At 33.4% G+C, this 19,579-nt stretch overlaps 1 protein-coding gene across 1 annotated transcript; it reads left to right on the forward strand.

Moving 5' to 3' along the window:
- Positions 1-14,322: 14,322 nt before the first annotated feature.
- Positions 14,323-15,264, forward strand: LOC127135955 (KDEL-tailed cysteine endopeptidase CEP2-like). Its single transcript, XM_051062575.1, has 2 exons — positions 14,323-14,347; positions 14,633-15,264. Exons 1-2 carry the CDS (start codon positions 14,323-14,325, stop codon positions 15,262-15,264), a joined length of 657 nt encoding a protein of 218 aa, XP_050918532.1.
- The last annotated feature ends 4,315 nt before the right edge of the window (positions 15,265-19,579 follow it).

The raw sequence follows: 19,579 nt of genomic DNA on the forward strand, positions 1-19,579 counted from the left end.
AATATGGCATTCAAAGCAATGGAGTTTCCAAGAGCCAATTCATCTTCTTCCTTAGACCAATCCTCTTCAGGTTTCAGATCAGCAGTAGCCTTCCCATATTTGTCATTCACTACAGGATGTTCCCATACCTTAATGAAAACTTTCCATGTCTTGTCATCCATGGATTTAAGAATGCCACCATCCTTGCCTTTCAATAGTCACAGTTTGATCCATCTAAGATAGGGGGTTTGTTGATAAATCCTCCTTCCTTGTCCATGTACCATAAAGTATCTTCCTCGGATCTCTCCCTAAAACAGAGCAGGATGCCTGCTCTGATACCAACTGAAATTCTAGTATGCAGATCCTGGATGTCGTACACGATGTCACGATAACAGGGTCAACATATTATCACACCATAAAAAATATTAGGATTTAAATAACAGTACGATAGGAAGTAACATAGTAATTTGTTAATCCATTTCAGTGCAACATCACATACATTTAGGGGCTACTAAGCCAGAAAGGAAATCTACTATAACAAAATTAGTTTGAAGTCTTAAACAACCTCAGGTTTTATAGACTTCTCACCTAATCTCTACCCGTGGATGTTTCTATCTAAGACTCTCATAGATATGAGATCCATCTCACTTCCCTTCAACCATACAACAACTTATAACAGAAAAACACAATCTAATTAATGCTATGTATAATGTATATTCTAGACGTATATTATACAGGGTATTATAGTTGGTATCAGAGCAGGTTGATTCTCGACCTAGCCTTGAAACATCATAAGTAAATCTATTCCTGCCTCATATGTGTGTTTAGCCAACATGATTCTTAATATCACTATAAGTAGTATTGGACCTGATCAACCTAAGGTTATGTGCGTGGTGTAACACGGTGGGAGAACTGACTTTAGTTAAATGTTGCAGATAGCAAGAGTCGCCACCGACTTTTATTTTATCCAAAAGGAAAGGACATAAAAGAACAGGAAAGACCTTAAAAAGATTTTGAGTTCGGGGGGTAGGTTATACAAAGGGAAGGTATTAGCACCCTTTATATCCATGGTTATCCATGGGCTCTTAGTTACTTAGATCACTTTGTTTGTTTGCAAGAGTGTAGTGTGTGATTAGAAAAATTTCTTTAAGTACTTAGTAATGACCCTCGTATGGGTGTATACAAAGCCTAGTTTAGAAATTGTGAGGTGTAAAAGTAATTTTGAAAAGTGTGAGCAAGTAACTATGAGATACCTACCCTAGATTAAGTCTTTCGTGTTCTCGTATATTCTTTCAATGGTAAGACTGTCCCTATTATTAAGGAATAGGTAGTCATTACTTTGGATGTGTTTAAAGGACGGGCGTAGGGTCATCGTATGGTCAATGAAGGCAACATAAGGGGTGTCTTTAGCAACTCGTAGGGACTATCATCATATTTACCGAAGGGACAAGATCATTATATCGTAGGCAACCTCGTAGGGACTTGATCTTTTAAGTTTATAGGGACTTGATGATTTTTCTGTTTGAAGGGACTTTGCTTAAGACACCCCTATTTTCGAGGGACTTGACCATTTAAAGAAGGCAACCAAGAGGAATACCCTAGGAAGTACAGATGGCGATCAAAGATCGACTTACGTGTGTGAGTGTTATTTTTCAGATATTTGTCTTGAATTTAATTTTCTAAGTTCAATTATTTACAGTTAGTTTTTTGCACTCCCTAAATTACTAACCACGCAATAAAAAATAAAAGCAAGAAAAATAAATTCCTAAACTATTACATGGCTATGGGACAGATACATAATAATCAGGCGAGAAAGAATAAATTTACAACATATACATTTGTTCCTAATATTATAAATAAAACATAATTAAAATAAGGAAAATAATGAAGCAAAAATAGAATAGATAAAAGCAAATAATAATAAAATAATAAATAAACAATGGTAATAAAGCAATAATAAAATAACAATAATAATAAAGTGATAATAAAAAGGTTAGAATTTTAAAAGAAATTATTTTAGGTTAAACAAGTTAGATTTTTTTAGAAGTTATTAGAAAAATATGAGTTTAAAATAAATTAGTAATAATAAAAGAATTTAAAATACATTAATGTACAAATTATAAAATAAAAGAGTTATATGAAAAATATTAAGTTAGTTATTTACAAAATAAATAAAGATTATAGAAAATATCAAATTATTAGATTAATAGGTTTATTATTATTATTCAATTAGAAAAATGGTCAATTAGATTTTATTTACAAAATATATAAGGATTTATTATTATAAGTAAGTAATAAAAAAAGTTATTAAAATAGTTAGTATTTATTATTTATTTACAAAAAATATAAAGGTTATAGAAAAATATTAAATAATTAATTTAGTAGATTTTCACGCCCTACATTACTAAACCACGCAATTAATATAGAATCAATGGCAGGAATTTAAATGGCAGAAAAATAAATGGCAGAAAATCAATGGCAGAAAATAAAACCCTAATTATTACAACGCTTCGGTGCAGTTACATAATAAAGATGGCGAAAAGTAAAACTGAAAATATTACAAGTTAAAACTTAAAATATTACAAGGGCGAAGCAGTTACAGTGTATGAATAACATAAATATGAGCGAAAATAGGAAGTAATAATAAGGTTTGTTAAGGTTTAAGAAAAGGTTTATGGTTGAGAGGAAATAACACGGTTAAAGTTTTAGGTTTGAAATTTAGAGTTTGTGGTGAAATTGTCAGGGTTTAGGAAAAATCAGGGTAGTTAGTTATGAAAAAAAAAGTGCAGATCTAAATATATGTATATATAAAAAAAAATATGAATTGAAAAAAAACAACGGCGTTGCTAGCGCAAAATTGCGATCATCGCAACTGGATCGGATAACACAAATGTCACGCCTCATACACGTATATGTGAAAATGGCGTATTGACATGATCCGATCCGAAAACATAATCAAATTATAACATAAAATAGAAAGATATATATATATATTTAACACACTAGTTACATATATGAACAGGTATTTGAAACACAGTAACAAATATATCAACAAAATAGATAAAGTATATATCATATATAAACTATTACCAAACTGTGTGTACGATAGTATAGATCAGCCACTCTCAGTTTCTCTTTTTTGTTCTGTCTTTTTGCCTCTCTCTATCAGTCATGCTAGTAAATATATATAGGAACAAATTAGGTTAATGATAATGGGCCTAAGTTTATTTTGAAACCCAATATTAAATTAAAATCTGAATAAAGTTAAATAATTAAAATAGTTAAAATTAAAATAAAAACTAATTAACCTATTTATTTATTCTAGACCCAATATAAAAATAAATAGACTCAAAAAAAAAAAAGTCGGGCACCAAAATGCTCGAAAAAATAAAATGAACACGTCAAAATAATCAACGCGAAATAAATGACTCGGAAAAATACAGCGTTTGGTCGGATTTTGAAATAAAAATTATGACCGTTTAACTGCTCAGACTGATCAACATATGACCAAAAATAGTCGTAAAAATATTTTTAGCATGTCAAATTAAACCACGTGAACCGCAGATTAATGTTACCGACATTTGCAAACTTAAACTTGACATTTTTTCGTTGACTAATTTTAGGCACAGTTAAAAAGTTAATTTGACCAGTCTGTTTGTAAATTCCGAGAAATTATTCCGGCTAATATTAAGACAGAAAAAAAATGTTATGCTATGAAGATGATGCAAATGAATGTGAAACAAAAAATTGGTTAGAGTTAAAAATAGAGGGCAAATTTTGGGGTGCAACAGCTGCCCCTGTTCAATTTTCTGAAACCTGAGGAGTTAGATTGGCCTGTGTGCCATTCGTGACTTGGAAGGTTGAAGGGGATTGAACACAAAAGCCCAAAAATTTGCACTCGCCGGTGCGTAAAGTAACACTGATGACTAGTTGGATATGCTTAAGTGGGCTTGAAGATGCCACTTGGAAGAACTGGAGATGGGCTTATAGACGCCATCCATAATATCAAGAGGTGATAATATCTTGATGTTGATACTGGATATCAGTACTAGGTCTTCGTATAGGCCGTCTCTGAATCGTATCTAAGAACATACTTTTAATTTAAGTGTCAGAACCAAATCTTCGTGGCGATTTCTTTCTGAATTAAGTATCAGCACTAGACCTTCGTATAGATCGTCTCTGAACTGTTTTGAATTGTTGAATAGACCAGTAGAAATAAATCTTCGTGATGATTATCTCTTCTGGAAATATCCTGGATTAGGGAATAGATCTTCGTATAGACCGTTTGCCTACTATCCAAGAACAAAAGAATATCAGGATTAAATCTTCTGAAAATATCCTGGACTAGGGAATAGATCTTCGTATAGACCGTTTGCCTACTATCCAAGAACAAAAGAATATCAGGATGAAATCTCCTGAAAATATCATGGACTAGGGAATAGATCTTCGTATAGACCGTTTGCCTACTATCCGAGGACAAAAGAGTATCAGGATTAACTCTCCTGAAAACATCCTGGACTAGGGAATAGATCTTCGTATAGGCCGTTTGCCTACTATCCAAGGACACCTTGAGTAATGATTAAGTATCAGCACTAGATCTTCATATAGATCGTTTCTGACTTGTTGTGAATTGTTGATAGAATTTTTTCTGTATATAACCATCCTGCAAGGAAAAGGTTAGTTTATGCAATATGTATGCATGCATGGCATGGTGCATCTAAGTAAATGTATTATGCACTTATGGACATGCCATGGTATGATGTAAATGATGTATGTATGAATCATGCGGCCTGAAGCGTCCGGATATCTTTGTATAACAACTGTTGGCTAGGGAAAATAAATCCCGATTCGTTGCTGAAGAGTATGAGGAACTCGTTCCCGTCTTGTTTGATAGTATAGTATTTGTCACTTCCCGTATTCGTTCGTCGTACTTCTATTGAAGGAATAAGTTCCTGAGTATCCCGACTGAGGATAAAAGAGATGGACATAAATTCAAGGGGAGACGTAATTCGAAGCATCTATAAAGATAGATTTGCTCTACTGGGGATTTGTAGTGGGGATGAACCGGCGAAGCTTCGTTGAACTACTACCCTCGTTCGTCCTTAGTAAATACTATTACTGCATTTTATGCATTTCTGGTAGACATCAATCGTATTCAAAAGCATACATACATTCAAACACAACCAATGGACGTTTTCGCTTATGTAAATAGAGTAAAAGTAAATCTGGATTCAAAGATGAAGTTTTATTTATATCACAAAGTGACCTATACATAGGCAAGTTTGTACAAGGAGACAGAAATCCTAGTAAGAGGAATTCGTCGTAAATTTTTTATAAAACAAAGAAAACAGCTATGTGAAAAATGATCCTATTGAGTTTCAATTCTACTATTGCCATTATCTTCAAATATCTCATCTTCTGCTGTTGAGACAGAAACGATTGGATTGATCTTTATCTGTTTGAACTTGATTTAGGTAGCACCATCAGTTGAAGTTACATGAGTGATCCAAACGAGACATAGTCATACGCTTTACTTCCTAACTTTTGCCTGGATTGCCCTTTCAGGTTTTCAATCCACCGGGATACCCTTTTTTGCCCAAGCCGCCTTTTCAGGTTTTCGACTTGCCGGGTGTACACTTTTTTTATATATATCCCTAATTTTTGCCTGAACCCTTTTGGTTTGCCGGGATGCCCTTATTTTTGCCTAGGCCAGTCAACCTAGCGGGTCTCTTTTTATGCGTAGTATTTTTTAACTATGTCTGCGTTTACAGGCTGTGGAAAGTCTTCACCATCCATAGCAGTAAGCATCATGGCACCTCCTGAGAATACTCTTTTGACCACAAATGGTCCTTCATATGTAGGAGTCCACTTGCCCCTAGGATCACCCTGTGGTAGTATGATACGCTTGATTACCAAGTCACCAGCTTGATATACCTTTGGCTTAACCTTCTTATTGAAAGCTTTGATCATCCGTTTCTGGTACATCTGACCATGACAAACAGCTGCCAACCTCTTCTCATCAATCAAATTTATCTGGTCGAGTCGAGTCTGAATCCACTCATCTTCATCCAAGCTTGCATCCTTCATGATTCTTAAGGAAGGGATCTGAACTTCAATGGGCAGAACTGCTTCCATACCATAGACTAAGGAGAATGGGGTTGCCCCTGTTGAAGTACGTATTGTAGTACGATAACCATGAAAAGCAAATGGTAACATCTTGTGTCAGTCTTTGTATGTTACTGTCATCTTTTGTATGATCTTCTTAATATTCTTATTAGCAGCCTCCACGACGCCATTCATCTTTGGCCGGTACGGAGAAGAGTTATGGTGTTTTATTTTGAACTGCGTGCAGAGTTCAGCAATCATCTTGTTGTTCTTCCGGAGAGAGCAGGTTTCTCAGATGTATATTTGATAAGATCCATCTTAGAAATCAATAAAGTGGTATGATTCAACATATACTGTCTTAGTCGGCGAGCAGCCTAAGCCAAAGCATAGCAAGCTTTCTCGAGCTGGGAGTATCTTGTTTCACAGTCGGTACCTTTTGCTAAGGTAGTATATTGCATGCTCTTTTCGACCAGACTCGTCATGTTGCCCCAACACACACCCTATTGAATTTTCTAACACGGTCAAATACATGATTAGAGGTCTTCCTTCAACTGGTGGCATCAGATTTATAGGTTCTTGGAGATACTTCTTGATTTTGTCAAAAGCTTCTTGACATTCATCATTCCATATCATCTCTCGATTTTTCCAGCGAAAACCTCTACATAGTCACGTAACATCCGACTCAATCTTTCTTTGACACTGTTTTCCAAGCCGTCTCCTATTTTGACTTCTTTCTTGTCTACTTCAGTACCCAGATTTACAACCTCAATTGATTCCTCATGCGGCTGTGTAACTTTCTCTTCTTGTTGTAATAACCTAGCAAGCTCTACAGGTACTTCACAATCTTCATCCTTTCCATCTTCAGCTTGATAGATCGGATTCTCGAAATTATAATTGGCAATAGTAGAACTGTTATCAACAGGATCCAGAGTGGATGAGGATCTGCATTTTAGTGATGTGGGTGTGTGTAGGAACACATAGCTGATGAAAATAAAATAAAAGAAAAACAAAGAGCCCAATATTTACGAAAACGAAACGTCCATTGATTTTTATTGAATGAAGTATGCAAATTAAATGACATCCCGAAACAAGCATACCATTGTGCCCCGGGTAAGGCACAAGGCTTAAAAATAACAACGCAGTAATAGTATTTACTCCTGACTAAAGGAGATAGGAATAACGTCTTCAGTCTTCCAATTGTTGAGCCCATCACACACAGTAGGAAAAATCCAGTTATCCAGATTGTAGTCTTCATTATAGTCACCCACAGCATTGATTTGATCTTTCATGTTCCCTGGATTGGTGATACGAACAGCACGAGCACGACGAACAACCTTCTGGGACTCTGCAGTGAAACCCAAACCAAACTTGTCAGACTTGTAAGGAATGTCGGGAAGCTGACCCCAAATAGTGCAACCACCTTCTTCAACCACAGCTCTAGCATCTTTGAGGGAAGCCATTGTAGGAGGTACTCTGGTAACCACAGGAACTCTTTTAACCACAGGAGGAGCTTCAGTAGCGGGGACGACCCAAGGAACTACTTCAAATGTCTGGCAAGGAGTCTCAACATATTCACCTTCCACTTCAACATACTTAAATGTATTCACATGACTGACCATATATTCTTCCTCTCCATAAATAGTTACGATCTTTCCCTTCACTGGATATCTCAACTTCTGATGTAGAGTGGAGGTCAAAGCACCTGCCCCGTGGATCCAGGGGCGCCCAAGCAAACAAGAGTACGCAGGACGAATATCCATTACATAGAAGGTAGAATCGAAGACTTGAGAGCCTACTTTGATCGGGAGATCTATTTCTCCATGCACCACTCTTCTTGAACCATCAAAGGCTCTCACCACTATATTACTTGGTCTTAACACAGCATCTTCAGGACTGAGCTTGTTCAGAACCTCTTTGGGAAGTACATTCAATGAAGAGCCATTGTCTATCAACACATGAGACAAGGTAGTGCCCCTACATTCAATGGAGATATGTAAAGCTCTGTTATGGTTTCTTTTGGCAGGAGTCAAGTCAGCATCAGAAAAAACCTAACCCATTATCATAAGTCAGATGTGCAACACAATTTTCAAATTGATCCACAGAAATTTCATTTGGTACATGAGCAGTCCTTAAGAATTTGACCAAGGCTTTAGCATGAGCCTCAGAACACAGCAACAAAGACAACATGGAAATTTTGGAGGGAGTATGCCCCAACTGGTCAATAATATCATAATCACTCTTACGAATGATCTTCAGCACTTCTTCCATCTGTTTAGAGAGATTTTCAGCAGTCGGTGCTTCAGCTTGCACAGGTTCAACCACATGACCTTTGCCTCGAGCATCAGTACTTGGCTCAGAAGTGGAGGTAGTAGTTGGAAGAACTGTATTTTTTGAGGTAGCTGGAGGAGAGAAAATTCTTCCACTTCTGGTGATCTTACTAGATCCAGCAATATTATCAACATCAAGGTTATCATCAGTAACAGGTGTATCAGTCAAAGGTTCCTGCTTAACACCATGGATATAAACATCAGAACCGTAATTCCAGGGTATAGCTTTATCAGAAGTATAAGGAATAGGGCCAGGAGTGGTAATAATCATGGGAGGCACTCTAACTTCAGCAACAGTCTTCACCAGGCCTTCAGCAGTAATTTTGATAGGACCCTTGGAAGTGATCTTGACAGGGCCTCTGAATCTTCTTCCCAGATTGATAAGGCCTCCTGATCTTCTAGTCTTCTTCTTCTTCTTAGCCAGCAATGTCTTCAACTCATCTTGCCCCTTGGACAAGTTCAGAATCAACTCTTGGAATTGTGCATTCTGAGCCTGGAGATCTTTGACAGTCTGTTCAAGAGCCATTTCTGCTGAAATAAACAGCGAGAAGATAAGATACCTGTTCATAAGAAACCTGTGATGCAATAATATGGTATGTAGATGCTTATGCAATGTTTTCAAGGACCGTAGGATTTAAATTTGTTTAAACCACCAAAAAGTAAACTTTTATTAGTAATAAACTTGTTTGCCCCTTGGGCTTACAATAAAAATGAAATGAATACAAAAAATGGGGTTTTAAGTCTCCCATGGATGTTTCCTCTTTGTGTTGAGGTATGAGTTGAGATTCCGCTCCTCGTGAAGTTGTTTTGTTAGCTCCAGGATTCTTTCCTGACTTGCCTTATAATGAGTCTCAAAAGTATCTCTTTGCTCCTTCAACTGGATCCAGGACCTCTGTAACTCTTCCATGTCAGTGGGCATGTCTGGATGAAGAATGATGTAAGAAGTATCTCCTTCAGCAACAGGCTCCATGGTAACTGGCAGGATAGCAGGATATGGCATCATAAGAGTCTGAGCACGAGATCGTACCCATCTGAGATATGGTTCCATAGGAATAGTGTACTTGGGTTCCAGAGTCTTGCTGTCAACCTTGTTCACTTTACCCCATGCTCGTATGATCCTTTGACGGTAACCTTGAAGATCGTTGTCGTAGTCGAACACAATACCCTGAATAAGCATATCATGAGGACCATCAGTCCGAGCGTAACCAAACTGACGTAGAGCTAAAGAAGGGTTGTAGGTAATGCCCCCTCTTATGCCAAGGAGTGGCACATTAGGGAACTCCCCACAACGGTCAATGATGGTAACATTCTCCATAGATCTAGAGCACCAATGAATATCTGAATGAGAAAGTGACATAATCCTCTTGGACCACCTGAACCCTTGTTCATTCTTCATCACTGATCGAGGAAGGTGAGAAATAAACCACCTAGATAATAGAGGTATGCAACACATCAGAGTTCCTCGTGCCTTCGTAGTATGGGTATGAAGAGAGTGTAAGATGTCTCCAAGTAATGTAGGCACTGGATTGCGAGTCAGAAATATGTTGATGGCGTGTACGTCTATGAACTGGTCTGGATTGGGGAACAGTACTAAGCCATAAATCAATAGGGCTAAGATCTCCTCAAAAGCATCATAACTCATAGCCTTCAGGAATACTTGAGCTTTCTTCATCAATACCTTAGCAAGAATACCCTTAACTCCACTCCTTGTTTCTAGGACAATGTCTGATTTCTTTAAATGTAAGGCGGCATCAATGACTTCAGGTTTAGGCTCTTTTTCCAAGCCTGTGAAGGGTTTCTGATCAAGAATAGGTATACCCAGAAGCTTGGAGAACTCTTCCATTGTAGGAACCAGCTGATAGTCGAAAAATGTGAAGCAATGATGTTTAGGGTCAAAGAACTGAAACAGGACACTCATCATGTCTTCATTGAACCTTGAAGTGACTAGATCCAGTAGGTGACCATGCCTCTTGATGAACTGGGAGTTTTCAGAAACTTGAGAGACCAATTCCTTAAGCTTAGGAGGTATTCCTACAAAGTTGATCCGGATAGTATTCCTACGAGCAGAAGCCATGACATGCAACAAAGAACAAAGATAAATCCTTTGGTCCTTGAAATGGTTAGTGAAAATGATATGCTTATGATGCATGATGATGCTATGATGTTATGCTCAATCACAAACATGTGGCACACACAAACAAGTCACACAATAGCCCTAGGTTTGAAGGCTTGCATGAGGTTTAAAGGTAAGTACCCTCCCCTGAAGTTTAGTTGATTCATCCTGTCCTACAAAAGTAACCAGGTTCTAAGGGATCTCAAAATCATTGATCCTTCACAAGGGTGGTTGTTCAGTAGGCAACTTACTTGCCAACCAAAACCCTCCAAGTTTAGGATCTCAATGAGTGTAGTATCGAGTATCAACCAACTTCAGTATTCACCAAAGCCGGTTATCTCACTACTTTCTAAAGGCCAAGATGGGATGACTAGGGTTCTAAAAGTCAGTTAGTGTATTAACAACATATGGCAGCCTCATATTATCCTCAACTTGCTTAAGGAACATAAGCACCAACCAAGAAGTCACACTAACTATGGCCACCAGATCAACCATATCGATATACGCCGTACAGTTTCCTTGGTCTATTGCCATTTACCTAAGGTACACTAGATCCGGGTTAGGGTCTTTCACACATAAGAGCACCCAACAGATAAGTATAAAGCAAACAAGGCAAACAATTTTAAAGTGATCTAATTCCTAAGGGTACCCCTCTTTTATTAAATCCCCAGCAGAGTCGCCAGTTCTGTAACACGGTGGGAGAACTGACTTTAGTTAAATGTTGCGGATAGCAAGAGTCGCCACCGACTTTTATTTTATCCAAAAGGAAAGGACATAAAAGAACAGGAAAGACCTTAAAAAGATTTTGAGTTCGGGGGGTAGGTTATACAAAGGGAAGGTATTAGCACCCTTTATATCCATGGTTATCCATGGGCTCTTAGTTACTTAGCTCACTTTGTTTGTTTGCAAGAGTGTACTGTGTGATTAGAAAAATTTCTGTAAGTACTTAGTAATGACCCTCGTTTGGGTGTATACAAAGCCTAATTTAGAAATTGTGAGGTGTAAAAGTAATTTTGAAAAGTGTGAGCAAGTAACTATGAGATACCTACCCTAGATTAAGTCTTTCGTGTTCTCGTATATTCTTTCAATGGTAAGACTGTCCCTATTATTAAGGAATAGGTAGTCATTACCTTGGATGTGTTTAAGGGACGGGCGTAGGGTCATCGTATGGTCAATGAAGGCAACATAAGGGGTGTCTTTAGCAACTCGTAGGGACTATCATCATATTTACCGAAGGGACAAGATCATTATATCGTAGGCAACCTCGTAGGGACTTGATCTTTTAAGTTTATAGGGACTTGATGATTTTTCTGTTTGAAGGGACTTTGCTTAAGACACCCCTATTTTCGAGGGACTTGACCATTTAAAGAAGGCAACCAAGAGGAATACCCTAGGAAGTACAGATGGCGATCAAAGATCGACTTACGTGTGTGAGTGTTATTTTTCAGATATTTGTCTTGAATTTAATTTTCTAAGTTCAATTATTTACAGTTAGTTTTTTGCACTCCCTAAATTACTAACCACGCAATAAAAAATAAAAGCAAGAAAAATAAATTCCTAAACTATTACATGGCTATGGGACAGATACATAATAATCAGGCGAGAAAGAATAAATTTACAACCTATACATTTGTTCCTAATATTATAAATAAAACAGAATTAAAATAAGGAAAATAATGAAGCAAAAATAGAATAGATAAAAGCAAATAATAATAAAATAATAAATAAACAATGGTAATAAAGCAATAATAAAATAACAATAATAATAAAGTGATAATAAATAGGTTAGAATTTTAAAAGAAATTATTTTAGGTTAAACAAGTTAGATTTTTTTAGAAGTTATTAGAAAAATATGAGTTTAAAATAAATTAGTAATAATAAAAGAATTTAAAATACATTAATGTACAAATTATAAAATAAAAGAGTTATATGAAAAATATTAAGTTAGTTATTTACAAAATAAATAAAGATTATAGAAAATATCAAATTATTAGATTAATAGGTTTATTATTATTATTCAATTAGAAAAATGGTCAATTAGATTTTATTTACAAAATATATAAGGATTTATTATTATAAGTAAGTAATAAAAAAATTTATTAAAATAGTTAGTATTTATTATTTATTTACAAAAAATATAAAGGTTATAGAAAAATATTAAATAATTAATTTAGTAGGTTTTCACGGCCTACATTACTAAACCACGCAGTTAATATAGGATCAATGGCAGGAATTTAAATGGCAGAAAAATAAATGGCAGAAAATCAATGGCAGAAAATAAAACCCTAATTATTACAACGCTTCGGTGCAGTTACATAATAAAGATGGCGAAAAGTAAAACTGAAAATATTACAAGTTAAAACTTAAAATATTACAAGGGCGAAGCAGTTACAGTGTACGAATAACATAAATATGAGCGAAAATAGGAAGTAATAATAAGGTTTGTTAAGGTTTAAGAAAAGGTTTATGGTTTAGAGGAAATAACACGGTTAAAATTTTAGGTTTGAAATTTAGAGTTTGTGGCGAAATTGTCAGGGTTTAGGAAAAATCAGGGTAGTTAGTTATGAAAAAAAAAGTGCAGATCTAAATATATGTATATATATAAAAAATATGAATTGAAAAAAAACAACGGCGTTGCTAGCGCAAAATTGCGATCTTCGCAACTGGATCGGATAACACAAATGTCACGCCTCATACACGTATATGTGAAAACGGCGTATTGACACGATCCGATCCGAAAACATAATCAAATTATAACATAAAATAGAAATATATATATATATATATTTAACACACTAGTTACATATATGAACAGGTATTTGAAACACAGTAACAAATATATCAACAAAATAGATAAAGTATATATCATATATAAACTATTACCAAACTGTGTGTACGATAGTATAGATCAGCCACTCTCAGTTTCTCTTTTTTGTTCTGTCTTTTTGCCTCTCTCTATCAGTCATGCTAGTAAATATATATAGGAACAAATTAGGTTAATGATAATGGGCCTAAGTTTATTTTGAAACCCAATATTAAATTAAAAACTGAATAAAGTTAAATAATTAAAATAGTTAAAATTAAAAAAAAAACTAATTAACCTATTTATTTATTCTAGACCCAATATAAAAATAAATAGACTCAAAAAAAAAAGTCGGGCACCAAAATGCTCGAAAAAATAAAATGAACACGTCAAAATAATCAACGCGAAATAAATGACTCGGAAAAATACAGCGTTTGGTTGGATTTTGAAATAAAAATTATGACCGTTTAACTGCTCAGACTGATCAACATATGAACAAAAATAGTCGTAAAAATATTTTTAGCATGTCAAATTAAACCACGTGAACCGCAGATTAATGTTACCGACATTTGCAAACTTAAACTTGATATTTTTTCGTTAACTAATTTTAGGCACAGTTAAAAAGTTAATTTGACCAGTCTGTTTGTAAATTCCGAGAAATTATTCCGGCTAATATTAAGACAGAAAAAAAATGTTATGCTATGAAGATGATGCAAATGAATGTGAAACAAAAAATTGGTTAGAGTTAAAAATAGAGGGCAAGTTCTTCAAAGCAACAATTCATTCTCTTCTAGTTTATTTAGAAAGTAAACAATTTGTTGACTAACTCTGATTCATCGTCATCACTATCAACATGTATTATGGTCATTATTTAGTTAGCTAAAACTATAGTGGTCTAATTAATATTAGGTTTGTGGTTAAATTCATAAAAGCCATGAGTTTGAAACCCAACATCTATAGTTTAATTAAAGCGCACATAATATTAGCATTTCACCATGATTATATATTCCAATCGTGGTGGTATGCATATGAATAAACATATACAACCGTTTAAATTGATTTAAAGATAATTATCTAAAAAATTAAAAAATTCTTGAAAAACAACTTAAATGATCCACTATTTTTCGAATTGCATGCATCTCGTAATTCATCTATCATTCCTTAACATATAAAATTTGCTTTAATGCCCCAAATTCTTTAAAGCAACAATTTCTTCTCTTCTAGTTTATTATTATTATTATTAATATTATTATTATTATTATTATTATTATTATTATTATTAATAATTAAATCAATCTATTGTAGAATGTTGTTGGGCTTTTACAGCTGTGACAGCTGTAGAAGGTATTGTTAAAATCAAAATAGGTGATTTGATTTCATTGTCAGAGCAACAACTGGTTGATTGTGATAAGCAAAGCCACGGGTGTAAAGGTGGTTCTATTGACTCTGCCTTTGAATCTATAGTAAACGATCAAGGAATTCTTCGAGAAACTGATTATCCTTATAAAGGAGTTGATCAAACTTGCCAACTAAATGGTCAAGTACAAGTCGGAGCTCAAATAAATAGTTATGCAACCGTAACTCCCAATGATGAACAACAACTACTACAAGTTGTGGCGCAACAGCCAGTATCAACTGCAATCTCTATAGGTGATGAATTTAAGAAATACATGCATGGGGTTTATTCAGGATTGTGTGGAACCGATTTGAACCATACAGTTACAATAGTTGGTTATGGAATAAGTGAAGAAGGGATGAAGTATTGGATGGTTAAGAAATCTTGGGGTGAAAACTGGGGTGAGAATGGTTACATGAGGGTACTCGGAGAAAATGATGAAACTGGAGGTCAATGTGGCATTGCTATGTATGCTTATTACCTAATAGTTGGTAATTTTAAACTGTTTTTTACCATATTAGTTCTTGTTGTGTCGTTATAATAAGTTTCCTATTATTATGTTGTTAGTTTCCTTTCCCTAAAACACTTGGTTGACTTCTTAGTGCTTAATTATATTGTATTGAAACTCTTCCTAATTACATGAATAAAATAAAATTAAACATTATTACATATTAGAAATAAATTGAAAAAGCGGATATGACACATAACAAAGTCTTTTGAGAATCTTATCAACTACGATATTCTAAATTAAAGTGCTATAGGATTATTACCAATTGACAATACCAAATATTTGAACGATATGTTACCTCGCTTACAATATAATAATAAAAATTGTTCTTCTCTAATGCTTTAATCATCACACTTAGCCTTTCCTAAAAACTATATATTTTGAAAAAGACATATGTTCTTACTTATTTTTCAAAATTATAAATTTCCTTCAATTTTATAATCTCCTATTCTTTATTATTTATTATAAGAGTAAATTTTACCTTTTTTTTTTATAATTCAATAAGTAATGTTTTTAGTTTATATTAAGTTAAAATACATTAATTATTTAATAAATTTTAAAAATAATTTATGTTGGGTTCAATATGTATTTAATCCCTCTAAATATTGATTATTTTAATTTTTAGTCCCTCAAGAAATTTCTTTAAAAAATCGTCCTCCTAATATTTATCGTCCACACTTTTGATCTCTCATGTCAACGTCCATTAACAGAAGCTGATGTAACACAAAACGTGAAAGTGTTTTGGTGACTGAATGTACATGTGGCAGTGACAACATGACAAATATGCTAATGTGTTAATGATCGTTGCTCATGAACTAAAATAAGAAGTTTATGAAAGTATCATTAACCATATATCATATGCATATGTACCTTGACCTATATCATCATATGTATCAGCTGTTAGAATGTTGAGTCACAAATGTAATATTACATGTATTATGGTCATTATTAAATTAGCCAAAACTATAGTAGTCTAATTAATATTAAGTTTGTGGCTAAAATCATAGTGTGTAGATACCATAAGTAAATATTTAATTTGATGAGGGGTCAAACACTACTAAGTAAAGACCCTTTCGCCAAGGTTGGAGAAATGATACCATGTCGATTAATCAATCGTGGTTAGGTAGGGTATTATTATAAATATGCTGCTTTCTACCACAGGTGATTGACCGTAGTGATAAATTAGGTAACACACTACCTATCACAACAATTATAGTAAATAACCGTTGTGATATATATAGTTCATAAGTTTATAATAAAATATGTGGATTGTTTGTTTTTCCTTTCCTATCAATAAACATATACAACCATTCAAATTGATTTAAAGATAATAATCTGAAAAATTAAATTATTCTTGAAAAAAAACTTAAATAATCTACTTTTTTTTTCCGTATTTCATGCATCTCATAATTCATTTCTCGCTCTTTAACATATAGAATTTGGTTTAATGCCCAAAGTTCTTCAAAGCAACGATTCCTTCTCTTCTAGTTTATTTTAAAATAAAACAATTTGTTGACTAATTATTATTCATCGTCATCACCATCATTATCATTATCTTATACGATGACGATGCTTATTATGATGAAAATGATGACGATGAATCATAATTTTTTAATAAATTTTATGGTTTGCAAAATAAACTAGAAGAGAAGAATCATTGCTTTGAAGAACTTGGGACATTGAACTAAGTTCTAAATGTTAAAGAGCGAGAGAGGAATTAAAAGATGCATACAATTTGAAAAACATTGATTGATCTAAGTTGGTTTTTAAATATTACTTAATTTTTCAGATTATCATTTTCTAAATTAATTTAAATGAATGCATATGTTCAGTGAAGGGTTATTGAAACAAGCAACGATATAATAAACTAAACTGGAATTAGACCAAAACTAAATCACATATAGCTGAACAAAACATGTTTGTTCCAGGACATACCAAAACACGACGATATAAAATGTGTCACAAACGTGCATTTTATTGAAAATATTATTTAATAAGTAATGCTTTTAGTTTAATAAGTATGTTTTTAGTTTATAATTCAATAAGTAATGTTTTTAGTTTATATTAATTTCAAATACATTAATTATTTAATAAATTTTTAAAATAAATTATTTTGGGTTCAATATGAATTTAATCCCTCTAAATATGGACTATTTTAATTTTTAGTCCCTCAAGAAATTTCTTTAAAAAATCATCCTCCTAATATTTACCGTCCACACTTTTGGTCCCTCATGTCAACGTCCATTAACAGAAGTTGATGTAACACAAAACATGAAAGTTTTTTGGTGACAGAATATACACGTGGCAGTGGCAACATGATAAATATGCTAATGGGTTAGTGATCGTTGCTCATGAACTAAAATAAGAAGTTTATGAAAGTATCATTAACCATATATCATATGCATATGTACCTTGAACTATATCATATGTGTCGGCTGTTAGAATATTGAGTCACAACATGTATTATGGTCATTATTTAGTTAGCCAAGACTATAGTGGTCTAATTAATATTAAGTACGTGGCTAAAATAATAAAAGCCATGAGTTTGAAACCTAGCAATTATAATTTAATTATAGCACACATAATATTAACATTTCACCACGATTATATATTCCAATTGTGGTGGTATGCATATGAGTTTATTATAAAATATGTGGATTGCTTGTTTTTTCTTTCCTTTCAATAAACATATACAATCATTCAAATTGATTTAAAGATAATTATTTGAAAAATTAAGATATTCTTGAAAAACAACTTAAATGATCCACTATTTTTCGAATTGTATGCATCTTGTAATTCATCTTTCGCTCTATAACATATAGAATTTGATTTAATGCCCTAAGTTCTTCAAAGCAACATTTCATTCTCTTCTTGTTTATTTGAAAGTAAACATTTTGTTGACTAATTCTGATTCATCGTCATCACTATCAACATTCTAACAACATGTATTGTGGTCATTATTTAGTTAGCTAAAACTATAGTGGTCTAATTAATATTAAGTATGTGTCTAAAATTATAAAAGCCATGAGTTTGAAAGCCAACAACTGTAATTTAATTAAAGCGCACATAATATTAGCATTTCACCACGATTACATATTCCAATCGTGGTGGTATGCATATGAGTTTATTACAAAATACGTGGATTGCTTGTTTTTATTTTCCCCTCAATAAACATATACAATCGTTTAAATTGATTTAAAGATGATTATCTGAAAAATTAAATAGTTCTTGAAAAAAAACTTAAATGATCCACTATTTTTCGAATTGCATGCATCTCGTAATTCATTTATCATTCTTTAACATATAAAGTTTGCTTTAATGCCCCGAGTTCTTTAAAGCAACATTTCCTTCTCTTCTAGTTTATTTTGAAAGGAAATAATTTGTTGACGAATTCCGGTTATCGTCATCACTATCATCATCATCATTATCATCTTATATGATGATGATGATTATAATGATGACAATGATAACGATGAATCAGAATTTCTCAACAAATTTGATGCTTTACAAAATAAAATAGAAGAAAAGAATCGTTGCTTTGAAGAACTTGGGGGCATTGATCTATGTTCTATATATTAGATGGTGAGATATGAATTACAAGATGCGTGTAATTCGAAAAATATTGATTGATCTAAGTTGGTTTTCAAATATAACTTAATTTTCAGATTACCATTTTCTAAATTAATTTAAATGAATGCACATGTTTAATGAAGGGTTAGTGAACCAAGAAATCTATATACGATATAATAAACTAAAATGAAATTAGAGCAAAATCAAATCACATATAGATGCACAAAACAAGTTTGTTCTAAAACATACAAAAACATGAAGATATAAAATGTTTCACAAATGTACATTTTATTGAAAAGATTCATAGAGAATGAAGATGGAGAAATGATCTACTTGTCTCAGAATAACATCCACAATGAAAGGAGGATGAAACTGAAGTGAGAGTTACATACTTGTTTTAAATTTGAATGGATGTTATTATGGGTCTTTCACACAAGTTTGAGCTTTCACTTATGCCCCATCCTCGTATTTTTTCTTCATAGCAACACAAACAGTTTTTGAATCACACCCATAATATGTGCTTTCTTGATTTATTTATTTTTGTTCACCTTTCTTACAAGTTAAAATGTATTAGCATACTATTGTAATCCTACAAACAACATGTTAAACAAATTTAATAACATAAACTAGCATGATTTTGTAGTCCTACAAATAACATATTAACCAAATTTAACAACATAAACTAGCATGACATTGTAGTATGACAAACATAATGTTAATCAGATGTGGTAACATAAACTAGCATGACATTGAAATCCTACAAAAAACTTGTTAACCA

This window comes from Lathyrus oleraceus, chromosome 4, assembly GCF_024323335.1.
Source record: "Lathyrus oleraceus cultivar Zhongwan6 chromosome 4, CAAS_Psat_ZW6_1.0, whole genome shotgun sequence".
Lineage (NCBI taxonomy): Eukaryota > Viridiplantae > Streptophyta > Magnoliopsida > Fabales > Fabaceae > Lathyrus > Lathyrus oleraceus.

Coding starts and splice junctions, on each gene's coding strand:
- LOC127135955 (XM_051062575.1), top strand. CDS start 14,323: ATGATTATATATTCCAATCGTGGTG. Junction 14,348..14,632: donor TATATATTCCAATCGTGGTG/GTATGCATATGA, acceptor AATCTATTGTAG/AATGTTGTTGGGCTTTTACA.